This window comes from Aspergillus aculeatus, assembly GCF_001890905.1.
Source record: "Aspergillus aculeatus ATCC 16872 unplaced genomic scaffold ASPACscaffold_23, whole genome shotgun sequence".
In the NCBI taxonomy this organism is placed as follows: domain Eukaryota; kingdom Fungi; phylum Ascomycota; class Eurotiomycetes; order Eurotiales; family Aspergillaceae; genus Aspergillus; species Aspergillus aculeatus.
The window spans coordinates 385,349-406,802 of NW_017962998.1; the positions used below are offsets into that span (position 1 = coordinate 385,349).

Here is a 21,454-nt window from a genome sequence, read left to right on the forward strand (position 1 = left end):
AACGAATTATGCCTCATTTATGGTACTTGCGCTGTGCAGTGGATTTGTAGAACGTAGAATCGAAGGTAGGAAGTTTCATTCATTAGCTCCTCGTCTCACCACAACTGATATTCAATATTCATAATCTACTCCAAACTCTCCCCCTCCTGACACCCGATCGGCGTCGTCCGGTAGTTCAGGCCCGTGGTCGTGTTGTAGTTCCACCAGAAATCCAGGTACTGCGGGTACGAGCTGGGCACCTTGCAGGTCGACACGTAGTCCGGCAGACTCTCGCTCAGGATCGAGGTGAAGTTGGCCAGCGAGCACGTGTACCCCGGCCCGGACTGGCAGTCGTTGAACGGGAGGACGGCCTCGTTCAGCACCAGGCGCACGTAGGTGTCCTCCTCCGTCGCGGCGGTCGCGTTGCAGCTGAGCCGCTCGATGGTCAGGTGGCCGCCCATCGGGATGATGTTGCCGATGCTGTACGGGTTGCCGAAGGGGATGTGGTCTAGAGGGAGGTCGGCGTCGGGGATGAGCACGCCTAGCGCAGCGAGAATGGGAGTGATGTTGGTGTCGTGGGCGCTATTGTGGGGTCAGTTTATTCGAGTTGGCGCAGGGCCAGGAAAGGCTTACAAGTTGAAGAAGAGGGAGCCGGCTTTCTCCGGGCCTTCGTTCAGCAGCGTCAGACTGGCGTTGACGTAGACGGCTCCTACGGCAGCCATGTTCTTGTCGCCTGGTCTAGATCGATGTTAGGGTTGAGGCTCATCCATTAACGGCAACGGCAGGGGGAACTACCCAGCGCAGTAGTAGTAGTCTAGGTCTGCGAGGTACCCGAAAGTGACCCATTCGTCTTGGGTAAAGGCATTGATCCAATCGGAGTAGGGACGAGCGTTGAGCTCGAAGGATGCCATGGCTGCGGTGGTCAGCTGATGCTCAACTAAGGTGGTAGCAGGACATACTCATCAAATGGTAGACATCCGTCTCGTTGACGCTCAGGCCTGGGTTCTGCGCATTCAGCCGCGCAGCTGCCACCTTGAACTGCGGCATCACGTAGACGAGGTTATTGCAGACCGAGTCGTCGTTGTCGACGTCGCAGCTGGGCGTGAGGCTATCGGCGCCCAGGGTCTCGGACTCGGAGATGATGTTGAGGGCGGCGTTGGTGGAGTAGTTGTAGCCGAAGAATCCTTCGCCGAACTTGCGGGCGGTGTTGATGACGCGGCTGTAGCCACTGCTCCAGAAGGGCTGCACCGACTCGCCGTCCCAGAGGTGGCCGTAGCGTGCCCGGTATTCGTTGCCGTGGGTGTATGCGTCCAGCAGGCCCGCGTACGGCCCGCTGGTCGTCTCGGCGTTGTAGTAGCACTCGTTGGGTACGTAGTAGGTCCAGTCCTGGAGGAAGGCGAGATCACCCTTCCACTCGGAGACGTTGGCCGAGTACACCTTGTCCAGAGTGGCCTCGATGCCCGCGCCAGCGCTGGGAGAAGGGTATCGCTCGCCGTGTCTCTTGACCATGATGACTTGGTCGACGGCGCAGCCAGTGGGCGGGTCCCGGGCGATGCCGTAGGACTCTCGCTCCGAGTAGGGGCCGTTGCCGCCGTAGTGCTTCAGGATGCTGTATCCATCGCGAAACTCTTGGGAGAACTGCTTCTCTTGGGTGGACTGGGGGATGGCGGCGGGGTAGGAGAAGGCGGACGCTCCGGAAGCCAGACCTAGAGCACAGGCGGTCCGGAGGAGGGACGAGGAGGAGGGCATGAGGAGGATTGTGAGAAAGGACAGAGAAGTGAGTAAATGGAGAGACAAGTGCTAGTCTTCTTTATCCGGCGATGATCCGAAGCCTACTGCTTTGGCTTACAGCTTGAGTTGCGAGATGTAGGCCCTTATATAGCCTCCAGCCGGCAATTGCTCTCCTCATTGCGGGGAGCTGCAATCGCCGTCTGAGTCGGTCGATCTCATCTCCGACGATGGAGAAAGAGCGCATATCGACCACTGACAGAGACAGAAGACTGCCCACGTGCTCAATTTCCCAAAGTGAAGCGACATTCCCCTCCGCTGTCGGACCGGTGATAAGCACCAAGTACCTCGAGGTATTTTCCTAGGTCCCGGTGCGGAGAAGATACGAAGAGTGACATGGTGTCAGCCCCGGCGGCGGCCGACGGAAGATCCCAATCACACGCGGGGAAGCCAAGGCGTGTTATCGCATTGCTGGTCCATTGGTCAAGTGAGGAGGGGAGTGGGTCTTGCACGGTGTATCTCCGATGCTGCCACTAGACTTGTTTGGGTGTTAATTAATGAAGCCGTTCCCGTCTGATTTCCTCATCTTTTGTTGTCGTTGCTGCTGCCGCTGCTGACTGGGTGTAGAGATGTAAAAGAGCTGAATCAAGGCACGGTACACACCTCAGATCATAATGCACCGAATTACTGATGAAGGTCTCATTTTGTGATCCTCTTGCTAGAAATGACCCACCCTTGTAGGTTGAAGTCACACTGGGGTGGTGTCACCTCGTATACCTTTGCAATCTCTGGAAACAAGCACCTTGGAAGCTTCTTAGCCAAAGCTTGGTGCCAGCCATATATTATCGCAGCGTTCCAGCCAAGACACCTTGATCCTTCTGCCGCCTTGGGTATTCGCTGGGCGAATGCTTGTACTTGAGGACGACGGTCCCTGCATTATGCCTGCAGTCCTAAGAGACCGTCTATGCAACCTTGAATACACTTAAATGCTTGACTCGGGCCAGTGACGACCAACTCTGCATTAGCATCAGGTCGAGTCATGGTAGCTATGCCTCAAACGGGTCATAGCCTGCCCATGTGCACTCGGTCCGGCCAAACATTGGAGATGAAGTCGCAACGCTACGCCGCAGCCTTATGCATTACATCATGCAGGTGCCTCTGCTGCAGGAACCGAGCCAGGTACCCTTGTTATGCGCGATTATCTACTATCGTGTCAGTTAATTGCGATAGACATACTTTCAATAAGTACTACACCTGTGTGGGCATATTAGTAAATTCAAACACCAACTGTACAATTGAGACTAATATTGCTACACATAAATCCAAAAATTTTCCAATACATACTATAATTCTGAGAGTCTTTATTCGGTATAGCATTCAAATCTCGCATCCGAAAACGTGGTGCAATATTTTGGTTATAACTCCTAGCATTATATCGGATTTCTACTAATGATACTAGTTCGAGATCTATCTTAATATATCAACAAGTATCGTACTTAAAAGTTTGAGGGTTTATGACTAGTAGTTCTGGAAATGCCAGCAGTGTCAGCAAGACAAGTCTATGTGCTGTATATGATCATATACGATCATGGAATTCTGTTATACACCTCTATACATGTAAAATCTCACGCCCACATCTACAACCACAACCCTAACGACCACTCAAACCTCCACCGGCACCTCATACGACAACTTCGTCACCCCCTTCTGCCGACTCACCTTCCGAATCGTAATATACCCCGTCAACCCGGTATGCGCCACATGCGTGCCGCCGCAGGGGTTGGCATCCAAGTCCGCGATTTCCGCGATCCGCACCTTCCCCCCTTGCCCCACCTGCAACCCCTCGACCATATTCAGCTCTTTCGCGGCGATCTCCCGCTCCTCCCACCAGGAGATATGCACCGGCAGCGCCCGCTGAACCAGCTCGTTGACCTTCCCCTCGATCAGCGGCCGGTGCTCGTTGTACAGCAGGCCCTCGAACTCCATGCACGCCTCGCGCGGCGCGTGGTTGGCCTTCACCTTCTTGCGCACCCCGAGCTCCGGGGTAAGCAGGCGCATCGCGAGCCCGATGATGTGGCCCGCCGTGTGCAGCCGGGAGTGGTAGTTGCGGGTGACGGCGTTGATGGTCTGCGTGGCGAGGGCGTGGGAGGCGAGGGAGAGCGGGAATGTCGGGGTGGTGAAGTGTCCGAAGTGCAGGATTTCGCCGTCGAGGGTCTTGCGCACGAGAAGGACTTCGAAGGTTATTGGGTTGGTAGCGTCATCGTTGTCGGTGGCGTTGGGGGTGCTCGGGAGCTGGATCACGCCCGTGTCGCTGGGTTGGCCGCCGCCTTGTGGGTAGAAGACGGTTTGGCGGGTGGTGAGGGCATAGTGGTTCTCCGTCGGGATGTTCTTGGCCAGGGTCTTTTCGGGGTCGCTGAGGGCGGAGATGGGGCGGTAGGAGGTGATGGTTGTCGTCGTGGTGGTGAGGGTGGCGTCGTCCAGGTAGAGGGCTTCGGTGGTCTGCGAATGAGGTGTTAGTTAAGAGCTGGGTTGTAGTATGAGTGTGTAGTTACCATGATGACGAGTTTTGGGGGGGTGAATGTGGTGGGGTGGTGGAAAGGTGAGGCTTGAGCTGGTATGTATACTTTAGAGTCTTATCTTTCCCACCCCCACGTGAATCATCGGCGGGAGTCATTCCCGGCCGTTCGCTCGCTCCGGCACACTGGATTAGGCAGGTGGAGCCCGTCTTGCGTTCCGATCCCGGTGCCAAGCAGTGGCGGTGCGTTACGGCTCCAATTGTTGGGGCTGGAGTTGGAGTTAGGGAAGCCAATATCGTTAGGGCTATCTGGTGGTGTTATGGGAGAAGGGAACTCCTGCTCGGTTGCTGTTGGGTTATAAGTCTACGATTTACTCAAGTCAAGATTTCTCTATCATGAACGACAAATCCCACCATAAGATAGATCTGAAGTCGATTGAACGAAGGATTCATGGCCTGATCACGAATCTCCGCCTTGTATGAACATTTCATTCACTTTCATATAGCCCAGTATTGTACCCAGGCTAAGCTGGCATCTTACTCAATATGCTCCACCATCTCCAAGTCCGACTTCCGTACATCATCCACCTTCCCTGCCTTCCTTTGAATGAGGTCCGCCTCATGATCAATATACTTCTGCGGGCGTTTGACGCTGATCGCATCGGGATCGTTGATCACTATGAGCGACGGGTTGGAGCGGTAGTAGGCATCGAGGTTTTCGAGAGTACGGTTTGCTGGATCCGGATCAGTAAAGTAAAATATCAACAGCTACAGTACCACATACCGGTCTCCGGATAGAAGAGATAGATGACGGGTAGAAAGGCAGCATTGAAGACCGTCCAGACAATCCAGAAGCGCCATCCCAGGCTCTGGATACCGATCGGGGTGATTTCGACCACAATGAAGTTGGTGATCCTGGGAGGAGTTTATCAGTCACAGAGAGGGATAGAATACTCTACTGAAGAGAGCACTCACCAGTTGGTCGCCGTGGCCACGGCCGCAGTCTTGGTCCTCATTGGCAGCGAACTGATTTCCGTCGGGTAGAGCCACGGCACCGCCAGCATCCCCATGCCAAAGAAGATATAATACAGAAAGAAGAAGGCGATCGAGGCAGACCCATACTTGGACCCATCCGCCATCGTTTCCGCATAGCACAGCAGGATCGTGATGATCAGGAAACACGCAAACTGCCCGGCCGTCGAGCTTAGCATCAGCCCCCGCCGCCCCCATTTCTCAACTAGCGGAACGGCCATGGCGGTGAAGACAAAGTACGAGACCGTGCTGCAGGCGGCAAGGAGACGCGCGGAGCGGTTCGAGAGACCGACCGACTCCATCAGCACGGTTGGCATATAGTAGGACATAATGTTGATGCCCTCGAACTGCTGCATGAGCTGGGAACCCGCGCCCAGAAGCAGGCGACGCAGGGTCTTGGTATCGTTGGAGCTGTGGCGGCTGCGGAACAGGTTTCGCCAGCGGACGGCGTTCTCGCGCTCGTATTGGATGCTGTACTCAATTTCGGACCGCTGGGTGGCGATGTAGGGGTCGTCGATGGGCTTCGCCTCTATGGCGGCCAGGACCTGCATCGCTTCGGCCTCGTGGCCGTGCTGCATAAGCCATCTGTGGTGAGTTGAGCCCGATTAGTCAAGGTCAATCTCAGGATGCATGTTGGGAACGTACCTCGGTGACTCAGGTAACCAGGGGACTGTGGCGAAGAGCGCGAGGATGAACACGAACTGAAAGGCAATCGGAAACCGCCAGGCGACCGACCCTCCTTTGAAGGACAGACCATAGTTGATCCAGTTCACGAGCATGGACCCCGCGAGGTTGAGGTTCATCACCATCTTCAACAGCACCAGTCTTCCTCTCCATTGGGGCTGGGATGTCTCGGTCTGCCATACAGGGGCTGTGGCCGTGTTGATACCATTGCCGACTCTGGGTTGTGGGCATCGACTCAGCCCACTCGACATTACAGTAGTCCAGTGTCAAAATCGAGGGTGAATGACATACCCTAGAATCACCCGCCCGATGAATATCTGCGGAAGGCTGTAGGATGAGGCTTGCAGGATGGTTCCAACGGACATCAGGGCGGTGCCCCCAAAGAATCGCCTTCTTCCGACCGAGCCGCTCGCCGATTCCGAAAGCGATGAGAGCACCGAAGAAACAGCCCACATCGTAGATCGCGGTTACGGTTGAGAGGGTCGTCGTCTTCGACGATCCGACCAAGTCGTAGACCTCGAGGAAGTTCTGCGTGACGACCACGCCGCCTAGTGGAACCGGTTGGAAAGCAGTTCGTCATGAAGCAGGAGAAGATGCTCTTACTGAATACTCCCTGATCGTATCCGAAGAGAGTCATGTCCGTTGCACAGGCAATCTGGAGAATGAGATGTTAAGTGAGACGGTGCTGCACTGTACCACAACTCTAGAGCTTGGGTAGACATACGGTGATCCAGACCGTGAGCCACGTTCCGGTGAGACCAAAGTAGGGCTGGCCGCCCTTCTTCTTGGACCATATCATAGTTGCAGACACTCAATAGAAATAATGGCAGAATGCGAGAATAATCTGAAGGGCTCGTGGTAAGATGAAGAAGAAGACATGTAACATATCAAATACTCAAGTCGTTGACTACTGATCGATTTATATAGAGTGGACCGTTCAGTTAACACCAGGGCAGATACTCCACAAATGGCTACTTGGCTACCCGTCCTGTTGCGGGGTACCCATTCCGGGGAAGTGGATGGACGGCAGTGAGCGTCAGGCCAGTCGGAAGGTCGGCTTCCCAGAGGCAGAGTCGATTCCATGATTGGATGAGGTCATTCCGGTTCATTGCCCGGTTGCAAGATCCCCGAAGAGGAAATTTAGGAGCGCGAGACACGACGCTATAACAGTATCCGACGCCTATGAGGTAATGCCTTCGACTGGCATTAGGACCAGTTTGTACGAGGTACACTGGGTTGAAGAAGTGAATAAGTGAGATCAACAAAATTGTTTCTATCTACGTCATAGTCTCGGACTCTGTATAATCTAAATGTTCGCTACATGAAAGGACCAACGGTAAACATCGGAGAGGAGACTTCATGGCAGAGTGTATCCACCATCAATGATCATATCGGCTCCCGTCATATAGCAGCAAGCATCACTCGCCAGGGATACATACGCCTGTGAAGTGCAATCAGCATGGAAACACATCAAACAAGTTAGCCGTGTAGGGTAGCGTACCGCTTCGAGCTCAGCTGGCTCACAGATTCTTCGGCCCGGGATCATCGAGAGCCATTTCTCGAACAGCTCCGGGGGTTGTTGCGTGAGCACTAGCATGATGGTCAGCCCGGACAAGTCATCATCCTGCGAAGACCCGGGGGGAAGGGGCAGAATATACTCTTGGTCATGATGAAGCCCGGCGAAATGCAGTTTACACGGGCAAAGTCGGCCCACTCCACGGCTAAACTTTTCGCTAGATGCACGGCTGCCGCCTTAGAGGCATTGTACGCCACTTGTGTCTGAGGGATGTTGACCAGGGTCGCGCTGACCGAGGCGGTCACGATCAGGTTGCCCCGACCCTGCTTTTTGAAGATACGACCGGCGGCCTGAGCTGTCCACATCACGCCATCATAGTTGACCGAATTGTCCTGATGCCAGTCCTCCTCGGTGTACTCCAGGTTGGGGCGATTGGTACACACCCCCGCGTTGGCGACGACCACATCCAAGTGGCCGAAGTCCTCTGCAATCTGGTTGAGGGTAGCGGCAATGGTGCTGCGGGTGGTGACGTCGGACTGATAGGCCTGGACACGGACATTGTTGTCGGCGGCGATTTGGGCAGCCGACTCCTGGGCCTCGGCGTTGGAACTGTAAATCAGGGCCACGTCGACCCCGGCTTCGGCGAGCCCACGCACCACCTCCAGCCCGATTCCCCGGGCTCCCCCGGTCACGGCGGCCACTTTGCCTTTAAGGGAGAACTGGGACAGGACATGTCGGTTCACATCGGAAGGTTGGTAGAGAGGCATGATGTCGGCTGTGAGTCAATTGGGGATATCAATTGGAGAAGTCAATTAGGAGGAGTAGTCAATGAGAGAGATGTGATAGATGTGATACGCGAGGATGCTATGATGGTTCTTTTCTTCAGGTGGTCGACAGGGGGAATCTGAACCCCAATTTATGCTCCATCACCGAACTCTAATGTTCCTCTGCACTCATGGGTGGAGGATTGTCATAGCTACATGTGCGTACTGTGGTGAATCTCTGAGCTTGAAACTTTGGGACTGAACAGATGAGTAAATCAGTGAAGGTGGAGGTGGAGATAGTCCATCATGGATGATGATGATGATAGATGGATGGATGGGACGTAAAATTACCCGATCAGGCAGAAGAGGCGGGACGCGGGGTATTTCCACATTGGGGAAATCTGGCGAGAGATAATGACTGCCTCTTTCGTCCACTTCGGCTTTCCGTTTACCCACTCCACTTCTTCTTCAGTCCACCTTCACAACTCCCCATTCATGATCATCTCTCAGCTGGCATCTTCAACTGCAATTCCAACTCCCAGCATCACAGAATTGGCAGTTTTTCCTGCTCACTGCACCCCCTGCGATACCACTCCTCTCCCTATCCTCACATGTCAGCCCCGACCGCACACTCTCGTGCAACCCCGCGGTCACGCAAGGGATGGTATGTCCAAGCTCCCCTTCACAGTTTCACCCCCCTCGCCACAGTTGCTGATGCGCATGGACTCACTCTTCTCAGCCCAGAATGCCGGAAAAGGAGAATTAAGTGCGACGAACAGAAACCGCAATGCGGTCACTGCGTTCGAGTCGGCCGGGTCTGCCACCTGGTCGATAGTCTGTTCATCACTCAACCCTACTCCTCCTCGACCCACCGCCGTCCTCCCAAGCGACCCCGGAGGCGAGGCACGGATGGGGTTTCAGGTGTGCAACTTGCTCAGACGCATATCTCGCATATCTTCCGATGCTGAATCGATTGCTGATCTTGACTCAAGGCTGTGCTAGCGTCGAACGTCCGCCTGTAGTTATTGGTATCGAGACAGATCCACATCCCAACTCTGGAGCACTGGCTGAAAGTGACCCCCGCGACACTTCGCCCTTTCAGAGTGCCCCCGTGGTTGGCGGTCCTTCTGCCGCCCAATTAGAACCGGCCCATCTTCTGTTTGAAGAGAGGCCCAGTCCGCAGAACTGTGCAGGGGATGCCTTTTCAACTGCAACCGCAACACAACCACCGAATGCGCTGGACACGCCTGGCTCTTTTGCATCGGATCACCCCAGTGACACGCACCGTGACCAACAAGAAATCGCATTTCTACTACGCTACTTCTCCGAAGGCCCTGCGAAGTTTCTTGATGTATGCTGTGACCTGCGACCGTACTTCAGCCGATATGTAGTGGCGATATCTCGACAGAGCGCGCTGGTGCGCTATTCCGCATGTGCTCTGGCCGCGAAATAGCTCGGTCACATGAAGGACCCTGAAGAACGAATCCAGAGGACCAGATGTCAAACTCGTATGTTGAAGGTTTTCGCAGAGTCAAACCTAGATTTTCTCTGGTACGGGGCCAAGTACTACGAAGAAGCAATCCAGCTCCTAGCCCGGCAAGTGTCCCACGGCCATGCCGCCACGTATCGGCTATCGCCATCTTCGCTCTATCAAACAGATGATTCGAGCCATCCGAACTCAAATAATCATGGCATGGATGTCGGACCACTTCAGATTCTGGCCTCTTGTATTCTCTCTCAGTATGAAGACCTAAGCGCCAGTATGCGAGCCTGGTCGGGTCATCTGAACGGGGTGTGCAAACTCCTTCACCCACATCTCATCGACCCAATCGTCTTCCTGTCTTCTCTGTCGGTCCCCGAGCCCGCCCTAGCACTTGACACCATCTTCTGGTTCTTCGCGCTCAATGATGTCCTCGATGCTTGTAAGTCTTGCGATGGCTATCCTTCCGACCCGTGACCGCTGCTTCAGTTCCCTGTATCTGTCTGATACAGCCAATGGGATTTACAGCTGACATCCGGCTTTGAAGTTGTATGCGACAAGCCCCCTCGAGTCGACTTCCGAGACCATGGACTATGGCGCAGAATGGGTTTACCACTGGACGATGCGGGTCACTTATCGTTTCACGTGGAAGGAGAACAAGTCACCGAGGGCATGTTTCTGAAAAGTCTCATATGGCTGTTATCCCAAGTGATTACTGTGGAGATGATAAACTCTACCCAGTGGGTTCGAGTAAGCGAACTGCTGGATCAGTGGCATTCGTCTCTTCCCGTGGTATTCTTGTCGCCCGTGGCGTGGCCGTCAACTCCGGAAGCCAACGAAAGTGAGCAGGAGTATGCGGCGGAATCCTGGTTTGCCAGTGACATGTGCGCGATATCCATGGCTTCTTACCACATGGCTCGGATCGTGCTGCTGATCCATCAGCCACAGGAGATATTCCTCCGACAGTCGCGGAATCACGCCGATCTTCTGCAGTCTTACACTGGACTGCAGCAAGGCCTACGTCGCCACGCCATGGAGATCATTCCCATATCCCGTGGTATGCCGAGCGATGTCGTGCGAAAGTATCTAATCCATCCGCTCTACATGGCGGGACGATGCCTGGGAGATCCTACTTAACCTGTTGAGGCTCATAAAGTCGGAGAGCCATTGTCCCCGTTTTTATGTCTACCCCCACTTCGAGAAATCCGCCTCGCAATCCAGTTCGGCTGGTCTGGTAACCAGGGTAGCGATGATCCAGACCGAGAATCGGCCATCACAGGTATTCCCGAAAGAGCAAATTTGCCTTCTGCTGAAGCGGGGTCGCGGGATTTACCACTTTCGGAAATCTAGCCCTTTGTCCGCATCTACTACCCCACATCTGCATCTCATGCTTCAACACTGCCCCGCACAAGTCCAGCACACAGAGACGTCATTGATATATAAAGGCAAGTATAGAGCTTGCTTGAGCAGTACAACAGACCACCATCAATCGAGCTCAACATCAATCAATTACACTCAGCACAATGCAGGTGGGCGTCACCCTCACGCAGCTTACCGTTGAACGTTCAACCCCTGACAATCAACAGAACCCATCCTTGGTCCTCCAAGACATCAGAAGGTGACCATCGAGGACCGTCCGGTTCCTGAGCTTAAAGACCCGCACGATGTGCTGGTACACGTCGCCCAGACGGGTATCTGTGGCAGCGATGTATGTCCCCGTTCCCCTACGCCTTCTCTCCCTACTGTGCTAAATATCCCGACTCTACAGGTTCACTAGTGCGTCTACGTCCCCTCCTCTTCCCCTCCCAGCACAACAATACCCTTCTAGCCTACGGCACGAACTAACACCCTCCAGCTGGCAACGCGGCCGCATCGGCGACTACGTCGTGACCGGGCCGATGGTACTGGGCCACGAATCCTCGGGCGTGATCGCCTCCGTCGGCGACGCAGTCACACACCTCAAGTCCGGCGACCGCGTAGCCGTCGAGCCGGGCCTCCCCTGCCGACGCTGTGACTACTGCCGGCGCGGCAGCTACCACCTCTGTCCCGGAATGATCTTCGCCGCGACGCCGCCATACGACGGCACGCTGGCCAAGTACTACGTGACGGCGGCGGACTTCTGCTACAAGGTGCCGGAGCACATGGATCTGGAGCAGGCGGCGATGGTGGAGCCGGTCTCCGTCGCGGTGGCGGTGGCCAAGACGGCGGACCTGCGGCCGCATCAGACGGTGCTGGTGCTGGGCTGCGGGCCCATCGGCGTGCTGTGCCAGGCGGTGGCCAAGGCGTACGGTGCGAGTAAGGTCATCGGCGTGGACGTCGTGGCGAGCCGGCTGGAGGTCGCTAAGACGTATGGCGCCGATGAGACCTTCCTGGCCCCGTTCCGCGAGGAAGGCGTCGAGCCGCTGGTGCATGCGGAACGGGTGGCGGCGCTGGTCAAGGAGCAGTGCGGGCTTGGCGACGGCGCCGACGTCGTGCTCAAGTGTTCCGGGGCCGAGGCGTGTGTGCAGCTGGGCGTGCTGGCTGCGCGGCCCGGCGGTACCTATGTGCAGGCCGGCATGGGGAAGGAGAATGTCCTGTTCCCCATCACCACGGTCTGTGTGCGCGGGTTGGTGGTCAAGGGGTCCATTCGCTATCTGCCGGGGTGTTATCCCGCGGCCATCGAGCTGATCTCAACTGGGAAGATTGACGTGAAGAAGTTGGTGACCAACCGGTTCAAGTTCGAGCAGGCAGAGGAGGCGTTTGAGCTCGTGCGACAGGGCAGGCAGGATGTGTTTAAGGTCGTGATTAGTGGTGTGGGGTACTAGCGTTTGTCCTGACTTATGCATATATTTTGGCAGTTGGAGTTTGCGATGATGTCGGTAATAGAAAATAGTTTGATAGTCGTTCAATCTGATGATTCTAATTTTTTTTATTTTTTTTATTGTGATAGCCCACCAGCTACCCACCACCAGTCTGATGGCCAGTTAGCGGGGAGAAATCAGTCAGTGCTACAGTGCTCACAAGGTAGAATCGGCGCGGCAACGCAGCGTCTCACCGAAGGAAGCCAGCTGGCGCAGGCCCCGATGAATATCAACCTCCTCTGAAGAACCACTCAGAGTGATGCTGACAACGTTGTCCATGCGGGCCGGGTTGTAGTCGTTTTTGCCGTTGTGGCGGTGGTGGCGGTCGAGCGCCCACATCACCTCCTGGAATTTGAATTTTTCCAGACACAGACACAGGTCCGCGAGCATCCTTAGCACCTGCGGCCAGTCTCCCTCGAACTGGATCTTGTCGAGCGTGATGGACTCGAGCTTCGGGAGCTTCGGGATCAGGATGCACATGTCGTAGTCTGTCAGCACGAGGTTGGTCAGCATCAGGTTGCGCAGGTTGCAGCCGCCCACGGGGATGGCGTTGAAGGTCGGCCCCACGGGGGGGAATACGCAGTGCTGCCCCCTACCCTCGAGGACGAGCGTGCGGAGCGGACTCTTGAAGATGCGCTTGTAAAACTTCAGCCACGGGTGCGGCGCCGCGCGCGGCGGACACGCCATCCTGTCGTCGACGAAGTACGGCCACTGCACCCGCAGCTCTTCGAGGTCCTCCAGCACGCAGTCCTGCAGGCGCGGCACGTAGAACTTACCCGGCGTCTCGATGTTCCAGTCATCCGCCTCCGAGACAAGGGACAGGTGCGTGATCCGCCGCTGCAGGCTGTTGAGCATCCGGAACAGGCACTTGGGCACGTCCCCGGGGTTGATGATGTCGGTGAAGGGGACGCCCGCGGGGCCCAGCGCCAGCTCAAACTCCGAGATCAGTGGGAAGTAGTCCCGGAGCAGATCGTGCAGGCACCGCACCTCGGGGATGCCCATGGGCACCTGGATGGTGTGGTCGGGTCTGCGCTGGAAGGGGGTGTTGGGCCCTGTGCGCGTGCCCTCGAGCCGCAGCCGTCGCGCGAAGTGCGTGTGCCTGCCGTGTCGCGCCGCCAGCACCTGCAGCCCTGCGACGCTTGTTGTTCTCATGTCCGTCCGCAGCGTGTGCAGCGCGGTCGCCATGTCGTAGACCGGCGGGGTCGGGTTGATGTTGGCCGGGTCGAGCAGAATGCGGCGCCCCGCTGGGGTTAGGTTCTGCGCGATCGGGTCCAACGCCTCCGCGTCGAGCGTGTCCGCTTCCAGCGACTCGAACATGCTGCTTAACCAGTCCATCTGGTCCGCCGCAAGGTCGGGCTTGTCTTCTGAGATATCGGTTTCCGAAGGTGGCGGCGTGTCCACGGCCAGCGAGTCGAGCATCGCGAGGAGTAAGGTCGTCTGCTCCTCGGTCAGGTCGGGCGTGACTTCCCAGGTTTTCTCCAAGCCGGACATTTTGCTGGTTGGTTACTATGCGGTTTTCACGTGGAAGAGGGGTAAATGTTGGGACTGATCTGTGGGGATCGGGGGTTGTGGCGATGGGAGGGATGGGGGGGATGGGGGGGATGGTGTGAGCAAGAGACTGCATGGTGTTTTATATCAGGGACGCTGTCGTATGGAAGCGGTTCCATGGGAGATGTAGTTATAATCTCCTTCAAAGTGTGCGGTGAAAGGGATTCGATGCTGGACCCCGTTTCCATAAAGAAGCTCTTGGTGGTGAATTCCCTCAAGGCGAAGGAGAAAGGCATTATCAGGGCGTGCCAGTAATTTCTTGACGGGTGAGTCGAACAAAGACGCTGTTATGGAAGTGTTCACTATAATTGCTTCCATGTTATTCGTGCGCTTTCTTTGTGAGCCAAGCTCTTGGTTCTTGGGGGCATGAAAGGAGAGTTCATGGCTTCTACACTCCCCAGTATCGACAATCGTGAAAGCATAGTCATAGCTGTAAGCACTATCGGCTAGTCATTCTTGCTCTGGCACCAATATTGAATTATGATTCTCGGATGCTTGGGAGAAGAAGAGCTCACAGACCTTATGCTCCCCAGTGTTGAAAGTCGTCAAATCACAGCCATTGTTGTGAAGCAGTATCGCCTAGTCATTCATGTTGTAGTCTTGATTCATGTTTCTTAGATGCACGGGAGCAGGAATTCCTTTGGCCCAGATTCTCTTCAGTCCTGACACCCATGAAAGCGCCGCCATAGTGTAAAGCGGTATTGTCCAGTCATTGTTGGTTGATTGAGGTGAGAATGACTCAGAGAACAGAGCAGAGACGAACCTGAGAGAAGCATCTGGCAATAGATCCGACATCAACCGAATTGGCCAAGCGACCAGTCTATCTCCAAGGTCCGCTTTCTCTGACACCAAGGACAACAAGGCCAAGTGTGGATTTCTCCGAGAAGAAGATAGTGGATGCAGCATACGAGGCATTCCTTGACCGCTTCTCTGATTGTTGCCTGGGGCCATGCTTTGTCAGCCCCATCACAGCCAGCCCTAACTGACTGACTGACTCTCCACCACTATCAACCATCCATCAACATCCATCAAGTCAAGTATCGCTCCTCCAGCCAAGCCTCATCAGTGCGAATCGCCTCGGACGCTAACAGGTCAAGGTTTTAGATTTTCTTCCTTCCCTGCCAGGTGGGTTGCAAGCATACTCTTCGCATCCCGATGCCTGCACCTGACTCCCCTCGCGGCCAATCGCCATGAGCGCTGAGCACACAAGCTCAAACTCTAGTCTTCCTGCAGTGTTCGCACAAAAAGCGACCTTGCTATCGATCGCGTAACCTCGATCGACGCCTCGAGACGACGTGTTCACGCTTTGAGTTTTTCTCGCTTCTCCCAGGGTATCTTGGTGGTGGCAAATTTACTTATGAAGGGGTGGTTTGTAGACAAACACATTCTCCCGCCCCAAAGTATAGGGAAAGTTTGTGTTGCCAGCGATAAGCGAGCGGTCAAAAGGGGGATAGTGGCATCAGAAACATTCGAAACGGCCGGAGGGGTCAACCGAGCTGTGGTCAATGATGCAGGCGGGCGATCGTGCGGCGATCAGCTTATTGCAGAACGGGGCCGTTCTATTTCCGGTCGACGCGCCGTCGTTCTCCGGTGGTCACTGGTCAGTGATCACACCAGATACACTGTCCCTAGATAACCAGGTTATCTGTCTGGTTACCTGGGGAGAGTCCTTCCGCCGTAGTCAGTAAAGCGCAGTAGGCTCAACGTAAGCTCAATCCCGCAGAGTATGCAAACTGGTGGAGGAGGGGCTACCATCCTCGTCATGGTTCACATCTACCAGCCTCACTCTTCCATTTTTTTTTATTTTTCCTCCGGAGTAGGGAGGGGTATCGATGATCTGCCGGAATGCCCCACCATGAAAATTTTCTCTCCTCCAGGCGCATGGGCGTGAACGAGGGCTGAGAGCCTGAGATGCAAGCACCACTCACTGCCTGTCGCCTTGGATACGATACCAAGAGAGTAAAAGCAAGGGCGCGCAGATAAATCGGGGGTTGGTAGTAGCAGGATTGTTGACAGACTGCCTGTTTGGGCGGGTGGGGCCACGTGACCAGCCAATGTTTTCTTCTCCGGCTCTTCCTTCGCTCCACTTCAACTTCACTTGTTCACTCGTGCTTCCACTGCCTCCACTTCCTCCCACTTCGGTCCCCACTCCCTCGCATCATTTCTTCTTGTCATGCTTAGAATGTTTTTTTTTCTCTGAATGAGAAAAACTCACTTGGACGATGATCTCCAGTACAGACCACTTCCACACCCGCAGGACCCTTTCCCCTCCTCGGGTTCTGCTGCAGTGGCTGTCATGTTGATCGCAGGTATCCACGTCACCAGCCAAAACCATATCGGCTTCATGCTTTACACTACACTGCACTACATACACTACACAAAATACGCTACTCTCCGACGCGTCCACTCTACCTAGTACATGTGCACTACACTACACCACCACCACCCCACTTCCTCCCCTCCCTCTTTCGAATTCAGATCGGTAATCACCGACCAACCCCGACCCAGGGAAACCCCCCGACACCATTGCCAGAGACAGATGAAAGCGATCTCCATCGATATCGTCATCGCTGGGCTGGGCGTTGAGGTGGCCCAATGAAGTGGGCAGGTTAGCAACCTCGGCCGGGGCGCAAGAGAAATTGATAGTAACCAAACTGATAGAAAGTGCAAAGCAGACTTAGCGGTGAAGACCAGCCGGCGGGAAACTAAGAAACAACTAAGCCCAAAGAACACCAATCCAACGCCCGTAGCCGCACCTCCACCACCAATCAGTGCATTCCCTCACCATTAGCTTCTCGCCTCCTCTCAAGCTCCAATGCACCAAATGCACCAAATGCTCTCCTTCGCCTCTTGTCGGACCAGCTTGAGGTCCATGCTGGCCTTATCGCTATGAGAATTCCATTGAACAACAGAAAAAAATTTTTTTTCTGCCATGGGCTGACTTTGCCCAGTGCCTCTCTCTGTTAGCTCTTTTTTGCTTCCTTGGAAAGAGGGGACTTGGTCCAAGCACTGAGGAGCTCCGAGCCTATATATTACTGCCTGTGCTCCATCTGAGCTTCTTTCTTCTTTCCCTCATCATCTTGCCTTTCCTTCGTGGATTCGCTATTTACTGCAACCCAAGACCTGGTCGGTATACAGGTCGTTCCTCACTCTCATCACTTCTAATCCTTTGTTGCTGGTTCGGCTTGTGCCCTCGCATCCCACATCACACCAATGTTCAAGTCATACTCGCACATCCTATCCCACAAGCGGAGAAGAAGCAAGAGCAGCGCCGTGCAGATCCTCTCCGCTGCGCAGTCCGAGCCGAGCTCCCCGACCCAGACCGTCCACGATCCCATCGAGATCTGGGCCCACTCCCAGCCCCTCTCCGTCAGTGAGGAGCAGCTGCAGGGCTGCTTCACCACCCTCGTCCCCCGCATCCACAAGTACGACCATGTCGCCCAACGCGGCAGCGATCGCTTCGTCCAGGACTTGACGGCCACCCTCGCCGCCGAAGAGGGCAAGGAGCCCACCAGCTACCTGTCCTGCCCCGTCGGCAACTACGCCAGCTTCCTCTACCCCGAATGCTTGCCCGAGCGTCTCGAGCTCGTCGCCTACCTGACCGAGCTCGGCAGCCTGCATGATGGTACGTCCCCCGTCCTGCACGCGCATGCATGACCGACCGTAGCTAACCTGCACCTCACAGCCCAGGGAAAATCCAACGGACGTACGACAGACAAGCCAGATGAGCACGTGGAGTCGCCCCGCGCCGAAGCCCGGAAGAAGCTGCTGGAGAAGGCGGTGGCTGAAATCACGGAGAAGGAGATTGATGGCAACGATATCATTGACAGCTACCGGAGCAACTGGCTGGTCACACCCGAGGTCCCCACGGCCGACAACTGCGCCAACCTCGACGACTATGTGGCTCGCAGACGTCTCAACGCCGGTATCGAGTAAGTGGCCGCTGACTGACTTCTCCGTTGACATTGACAAATCCTAATCAGGGTGATAGTGTGTACTGGACCCTGATGGGCTTCGCCCATGGCACCCGCCTGGGCAAGGAAGACCAGGCCATCGTGAGAGATGCGCTCGACGCCGCCGAGCGCACCATGTTCTTCACCAACGACTACTACAGCTGGCCCAAGGAGAAGCGCGAGACCAAGAGGCGTCCCGTGGCCAACGTCATCCTGTTCCTCATGCAACACCAGAACATGTCGGAGGAGGACGCGGTCGCCAAGACCAAGGAGCTCATCGTCCAGAACGAGCAGGAGTTCGTCAAGCGCCGCGAGGCGCTCTACCAGGCCAACCCGGATCTTGCCCCCAAGCTCCGCAAGTGGATGGAGGTCCTGGGCTCGTCCCTGGCTGGTATCCACTACTGGTCCAAGAACACCCCCCGCTACGCTGTCCCTGACACGATCGAGGAGAGCGAAGAGGAGGAGAGTGAGCACGCTTCCGTCGCAGAGGACAACTCCTCCGAGGGAGACGCCACTGCTGAAGACGACGAGGACGAGGAGGACGACGAAGATGACGAAGAGGAAGAGGAGGAAGAGGAGGCCGAGGCCGAAGAGCGGGAGCAGGAGGCAGAGCATGTGGAGGAGGCGGCTCAGCCTGAGGAGGAGGAGGAGGAACCCCAGGACGTGGCGGTCTGGACCCCTCTGGTGGAAGAGCCCGCTGCGCCGGTCGTGCAGCTCAACACGCTGCCCCTCCTGGCTCCGGCCGGCTACATGCGGTCGATCGCCATCACCGACCTGCAGAGCGAGCTGCTGGGCGCCCTCAACGTTTGGCTGCAGGTCCCCAACCGCCCGCTGACCTACATCAAGCAGATCATCAACGAGCTGCAGGACTCGACCCACATGCTGGCCGACATCCAGGACCACGCGACCCATCGCAGCCAGCGCACCCCGGCCCACCAGGTGTTCGGCCGGGCGCAATGCATGAACAGCGCCGCCTACACCTTCGTGCGGGTGGCCAAGATCGTCAACAGCCTCAAGTGCCCCGGCATGCTGGACGGGCTGCTGGAGGAGCTCGAGGCCCGCTTCATCGGCCAGTCGTGGGAGCTGGACTGGCGCACCACCTACCAGGCCCCGTCCGAGCAGGAGTACCTGACCATGGTGGACCAGCGGTCCGGCTCCACCTTCCGCCTGCTCGTGCGCCTCATGCAGGCCGCCAGCATGGAGGGCTCGTCCCTGGACTTTGAGCCCCTAGCCAAGCTGCTGGGCCGCTGGTACCAGATCCGCCACGAGTATCTGGGGCTGCTCGGCCGCGCCGAGGACCTGGACCACGGCAAGATCGTCTACCCGATCGTGCGCTGCTGCAACATGGACCCGGCCGCCAAGACGGTCATCCTGGGCATCTACCGCCAGAAGGCCGCCGAGGCCCCGCTGTCGCCCGAGAGCAAGGCGCAGATCCTGGACCTGCTGCACCGCACCGGCGCCCTGCAGGCCACTTACGATCTGATCCGCCAGCTCGGCCGCGAGGTGAACAAGACCGTGACTGAGCTCGAGGCCGCCGCGGAGGAGCTGAACCCCGCCCTCCGGGGCCTGGTCAAGTCTCTGAGCGAGCTGCCCATTCCGACTTCTTTGTGAGAATCGGACCGGAATAGAAAACTGGAACTGATACCCAATGATTTTATGATGCCCTAATGACCCTTTGTTGCTGGCTTTTTTGTTACCAAATTTCCTTTGTTCGACTCTCTCTTTACACAGACATGACCTATGACTTATGATGTTTGTTTGGTTGTATTATAGAATGCGATACGAGTGATGATTGTGATTGTGGAAATGTATATACCTCAAAATTTGGTTTATCTGAATTCGCCTGATTCGAGGTTGAGGTCGTAGTCGTGGAGGTTCGTACGTTTGAGTGTGGTAGTGGCGGTGTCGTTAGTATGCTCTCGCTCACTGACGCCTGCGGTAGCCTTCTGTTCCTAGGGACGGCGCAATCGCCTTGAATTGCTTACACTTGGCCTCCGTCTCAGGTCCCAGTGGATGCCAGACTTCTCATCCGACTTGATGTCTTTGTCGGGGCTCTGCCCTGTGCGCTGTTCACGCGCCCAGAGGAAGACGATATCCTGTTCCAAGCAGACTACGTACATCAAGTGACGACGGCGGATTGCTCGAAGTGTGACCACACCCGCGCCCTAAAATGTATCTCTAGGTCTTCTGATGCCCCCCAGGTTCATTGCGGGCTCATCGCGTCGGGGAACCGTGTGATGAAAGACGCCATGGCTCGGGACAAGCTCGCGCGGTCTCTGGGGATCATCTGCTTCGATGGAAGCTGAAGGCTCGATGGATAGCTTTCCCTGTCTCACTATCCGAGGGATCTGTGGCTACGCTGATTCGCATAAGAACAAGAAGTAGCAAAGCTACGCCGCGGCGACCGCAGCCGCATATGCCAAGGAACTTCTTTGCATGCTACCTGTCCGTCAGGTAGAGGTCCTTCCCACCAAAATCGAGAATATGCCAGTTAGTCCACAGTATATAGCTTAACCAAGTCATTTGGAGTAAGAGGAACTAGGTTATTGAGAACATGCGCTCACGGGCTAACGCCCCAAGGGGGAGGGAGAGAAAGGTCATAGTCGATCCATGAGACATTATATATACTTTGCACTACCAAAGAATATTGAAAGACTGCGTAAGCGCCTGTCTATTACCAGAAATCTCGAAGCTCGGTCAGGGCTGAAAGCTTTAGCTTTCAATCAAGGTTTGATGCTTTCAAAAAAAGGAAAAAAAAGGAAAAAACTGCTCACGCGCTGCTCTTGCAGTAATTCTGACATGAAGTGGCACGGCTCGGGAAGACTTTAGTCGACACCGCAATGGCATGGGACACATGAACGCTTACCACGGAGAGGTAAAACAAGCTTAAATATATGAACCAATATTTTCTCAGCCTTTTCCCATAATTAAACAGGCTAGAAATACGTTGTACACAGAAAGAAAACAAGTTCAGGTTATTTATAATCGCTTGTTGGGCTAAGCGTGCCACTTATAGGAAACTGGTTGCAAACAAAAAAAGAATCTCCCCGACTGGGAGTCGAACCCAGGTCTCCCGCGCTTGTTCCTGTAGAGGATTGACAAGCGGAAATCATGACCGTTAGACCATCGAGGAAATGGTATTAGTCTGAAACATCTATGACAATGAGATTCACATCAAGCTACATACACGAAGTGCTTCTATGCTGATGCAGCGACCGCGGAATAGGGCCGCGTGCAAACCGTGCAAATCGTACAATTTTGGCATTCGGATTTGTCACGGATTCTGGAGTCGTGATTGGCCTTCGTGGGAGAAATGCAAACTGTGTAAACAGTGTAAACTCCATCCTGGCTTCTAATTGGAGGAGATTGTGGACTGTGTTTCGGGCTGGATGGGGGGATCCGGAGGAGGGGGATT

At 55.4% G+C, this 21,454-nt stretch overlaps 7 protein-coding genes and 1 non-coding gene across 8 annotated transcripts; 2 read left to right on the forward strand and 6 right to left on the reverse strand.

Moving 5' to 3' along the window:
* Positions 1 to 68: 68 nt before the first annotated feature.
* ASPACDRAFT_1883826 (histidine phosphatase family protein) lies at positions 69 to 1,728 on the reverse strand (the record flags this gene model as incomplete). Its single annotated transcript, XM_020198349.1, has 4 exons — positions 69 to 561; positions 613 to 717; positions 775 to 892; positions 939 to 1,728. The coding sequence occupies 4 exons, from the start codon at positions 1,726 to 1,728 to the stop codon at positions 126 to 128; spliced, it is 1,449 nt and encodes a 482-aa protein (XP_020051303.1). The 3' UTR covers positions 69 to 125.
* Positions 1,729 to 3,216: 1,488 nt separating this feature from the next.
* On the reverse strand, positions 3,217 to 4,322 carry ASPACDRAFT_127864 (uncharacterized protein). The gene is made up of 2 exons (XM_020197078.1): positions 4,260 to 4,322; positions 3,217 to 4,206 (listed from the first exon to the last, which is right to left on the reverse strand). The coding sequence occupies exons 1-2, from the start codon at positions 4,260 to 4,262 to the stop codon at positions 3,370 to 3,372; spliced, it is 840 nt and encodes a 279-aa protein (XP_020051304.1). The 5' UTR covers positions 4,263 to 4,322; the 3' UTR covers positions 3,217 to 3,369.
* Positions 4,323 to 4,759: 437 nt separating this feature from the next.
* Positions 4,760 to 6,737, reverse strand: ASPACDRAFT_55548 (uncharacterized protein; the record flags this gene model as incomplete). Its single annotated transcript, XM_020203011.1, has 8 exons — positions 4,760 to 4,956; positions 5,007 to 5,137; positions 5,198 to 5,839; positions 5,900 to 6,154; positions 6,230 to 6,278; positions 6,340 to 6,486; positions 6,542 to 6,593; positions 6,663 to 6,737. 8 exons carry the CDS (start codon positions 6,735 to 6,737, stop codon positions 4,760 to 4,762), a joined length of 1,548 nt encoding a protein of 515 aa, XP_020051305.1.
* Positions 6,738 to 7,295: 558 nt separating this feature from the next.
* Positions 7,296 to 8,221, reverse strand: ASPACDRAFT_1883827 (uncharacterized protein; the record flags this gene model as incomplete). The annotated part of the gene is made up of 3 exons (XM_020198350.1): positions 7,296 to 7,379; positions 7,440 to 7,528; positions 7,597 to 8,221. 3 exons carry the CDS (start codon positions 8,219 to 8,221, stop codon positions 7,296 to 7,298), a joined length of 798 nt encoding a protein of 265 aa, XP_020051306.1.
* A 3,095-nt stretch (positions 8,222 to 11,316) lies between these two features.
* Positions 11,317 to 12,502, forward strand: ASPACDRAFT_37241 (NAD(P)-dependent alcohol dehydrogenase; the record flags this gene model as incomplete). Its single annotated transcript, XM_020200280.1, has 3 exons — positions 11,317 to 11,406; positions 11,467 to 11,474; positions 11,554 to 12,502. Coding segments are annotated over 3 exons (1,047 nt in total), but the record flags the coding sequence as incomplete, so codon positions are not given.
* Positions 12,503 to 12,694: 192 nt separating this feature from the next.
* On the reverse strand, positions 12,695 to 14,029 carry ASPACDRAFT_48414 (uncharacterized protein; the record flags this gene model as incomplete). The annotated part of the gene is made up of 1 exon (XM_020202127.1): positions 12,695 to 14,029. The coding sequence occupies one exon, from the start codon at positions 14,027 to 14,029 to the stop codon at positions 12,695 to 12,697; it is 1,335 nt and encodes a 444-aa protein (XP_020051308.1).
* A 2,960-nt stretch (positions 14,030 to 16,989) lies between these two features.
* On the forward strand, positions 16,990 to 19,883 carry ASPACDRAFT_127866 (uncharacterized protein). Its single transcript, XM_020197079.1, has 3 exons — positions 16,990 to 17,711; positions 17,772 to 18,018; positions 18,078 to 19,883. Exons 1-3 carry the CDS (start codon positions 17,300 to 17,302, stop codon positions 19,648 to 19,650), a joined length of 2,232 nt encoding a protein of 743 aa, XP_020051309.1. The 5' UTR covers positions 16,990 to 17,299; the 3' UTR covers positions 19,651 to 19,883.
* Positions 19,884 to 21,082: 1,199 nt separating this feature from the next.
* Positions 21,083 to 21,172, reverse strand: ASPACDRAFT_t313. Its single transcript has one exon. It is a non-coding gene; the product is annotated as a tRNA-Asp (tRNA).
* Positions 21,173 to 21,454: the final 282 nt, after the last annotated feature.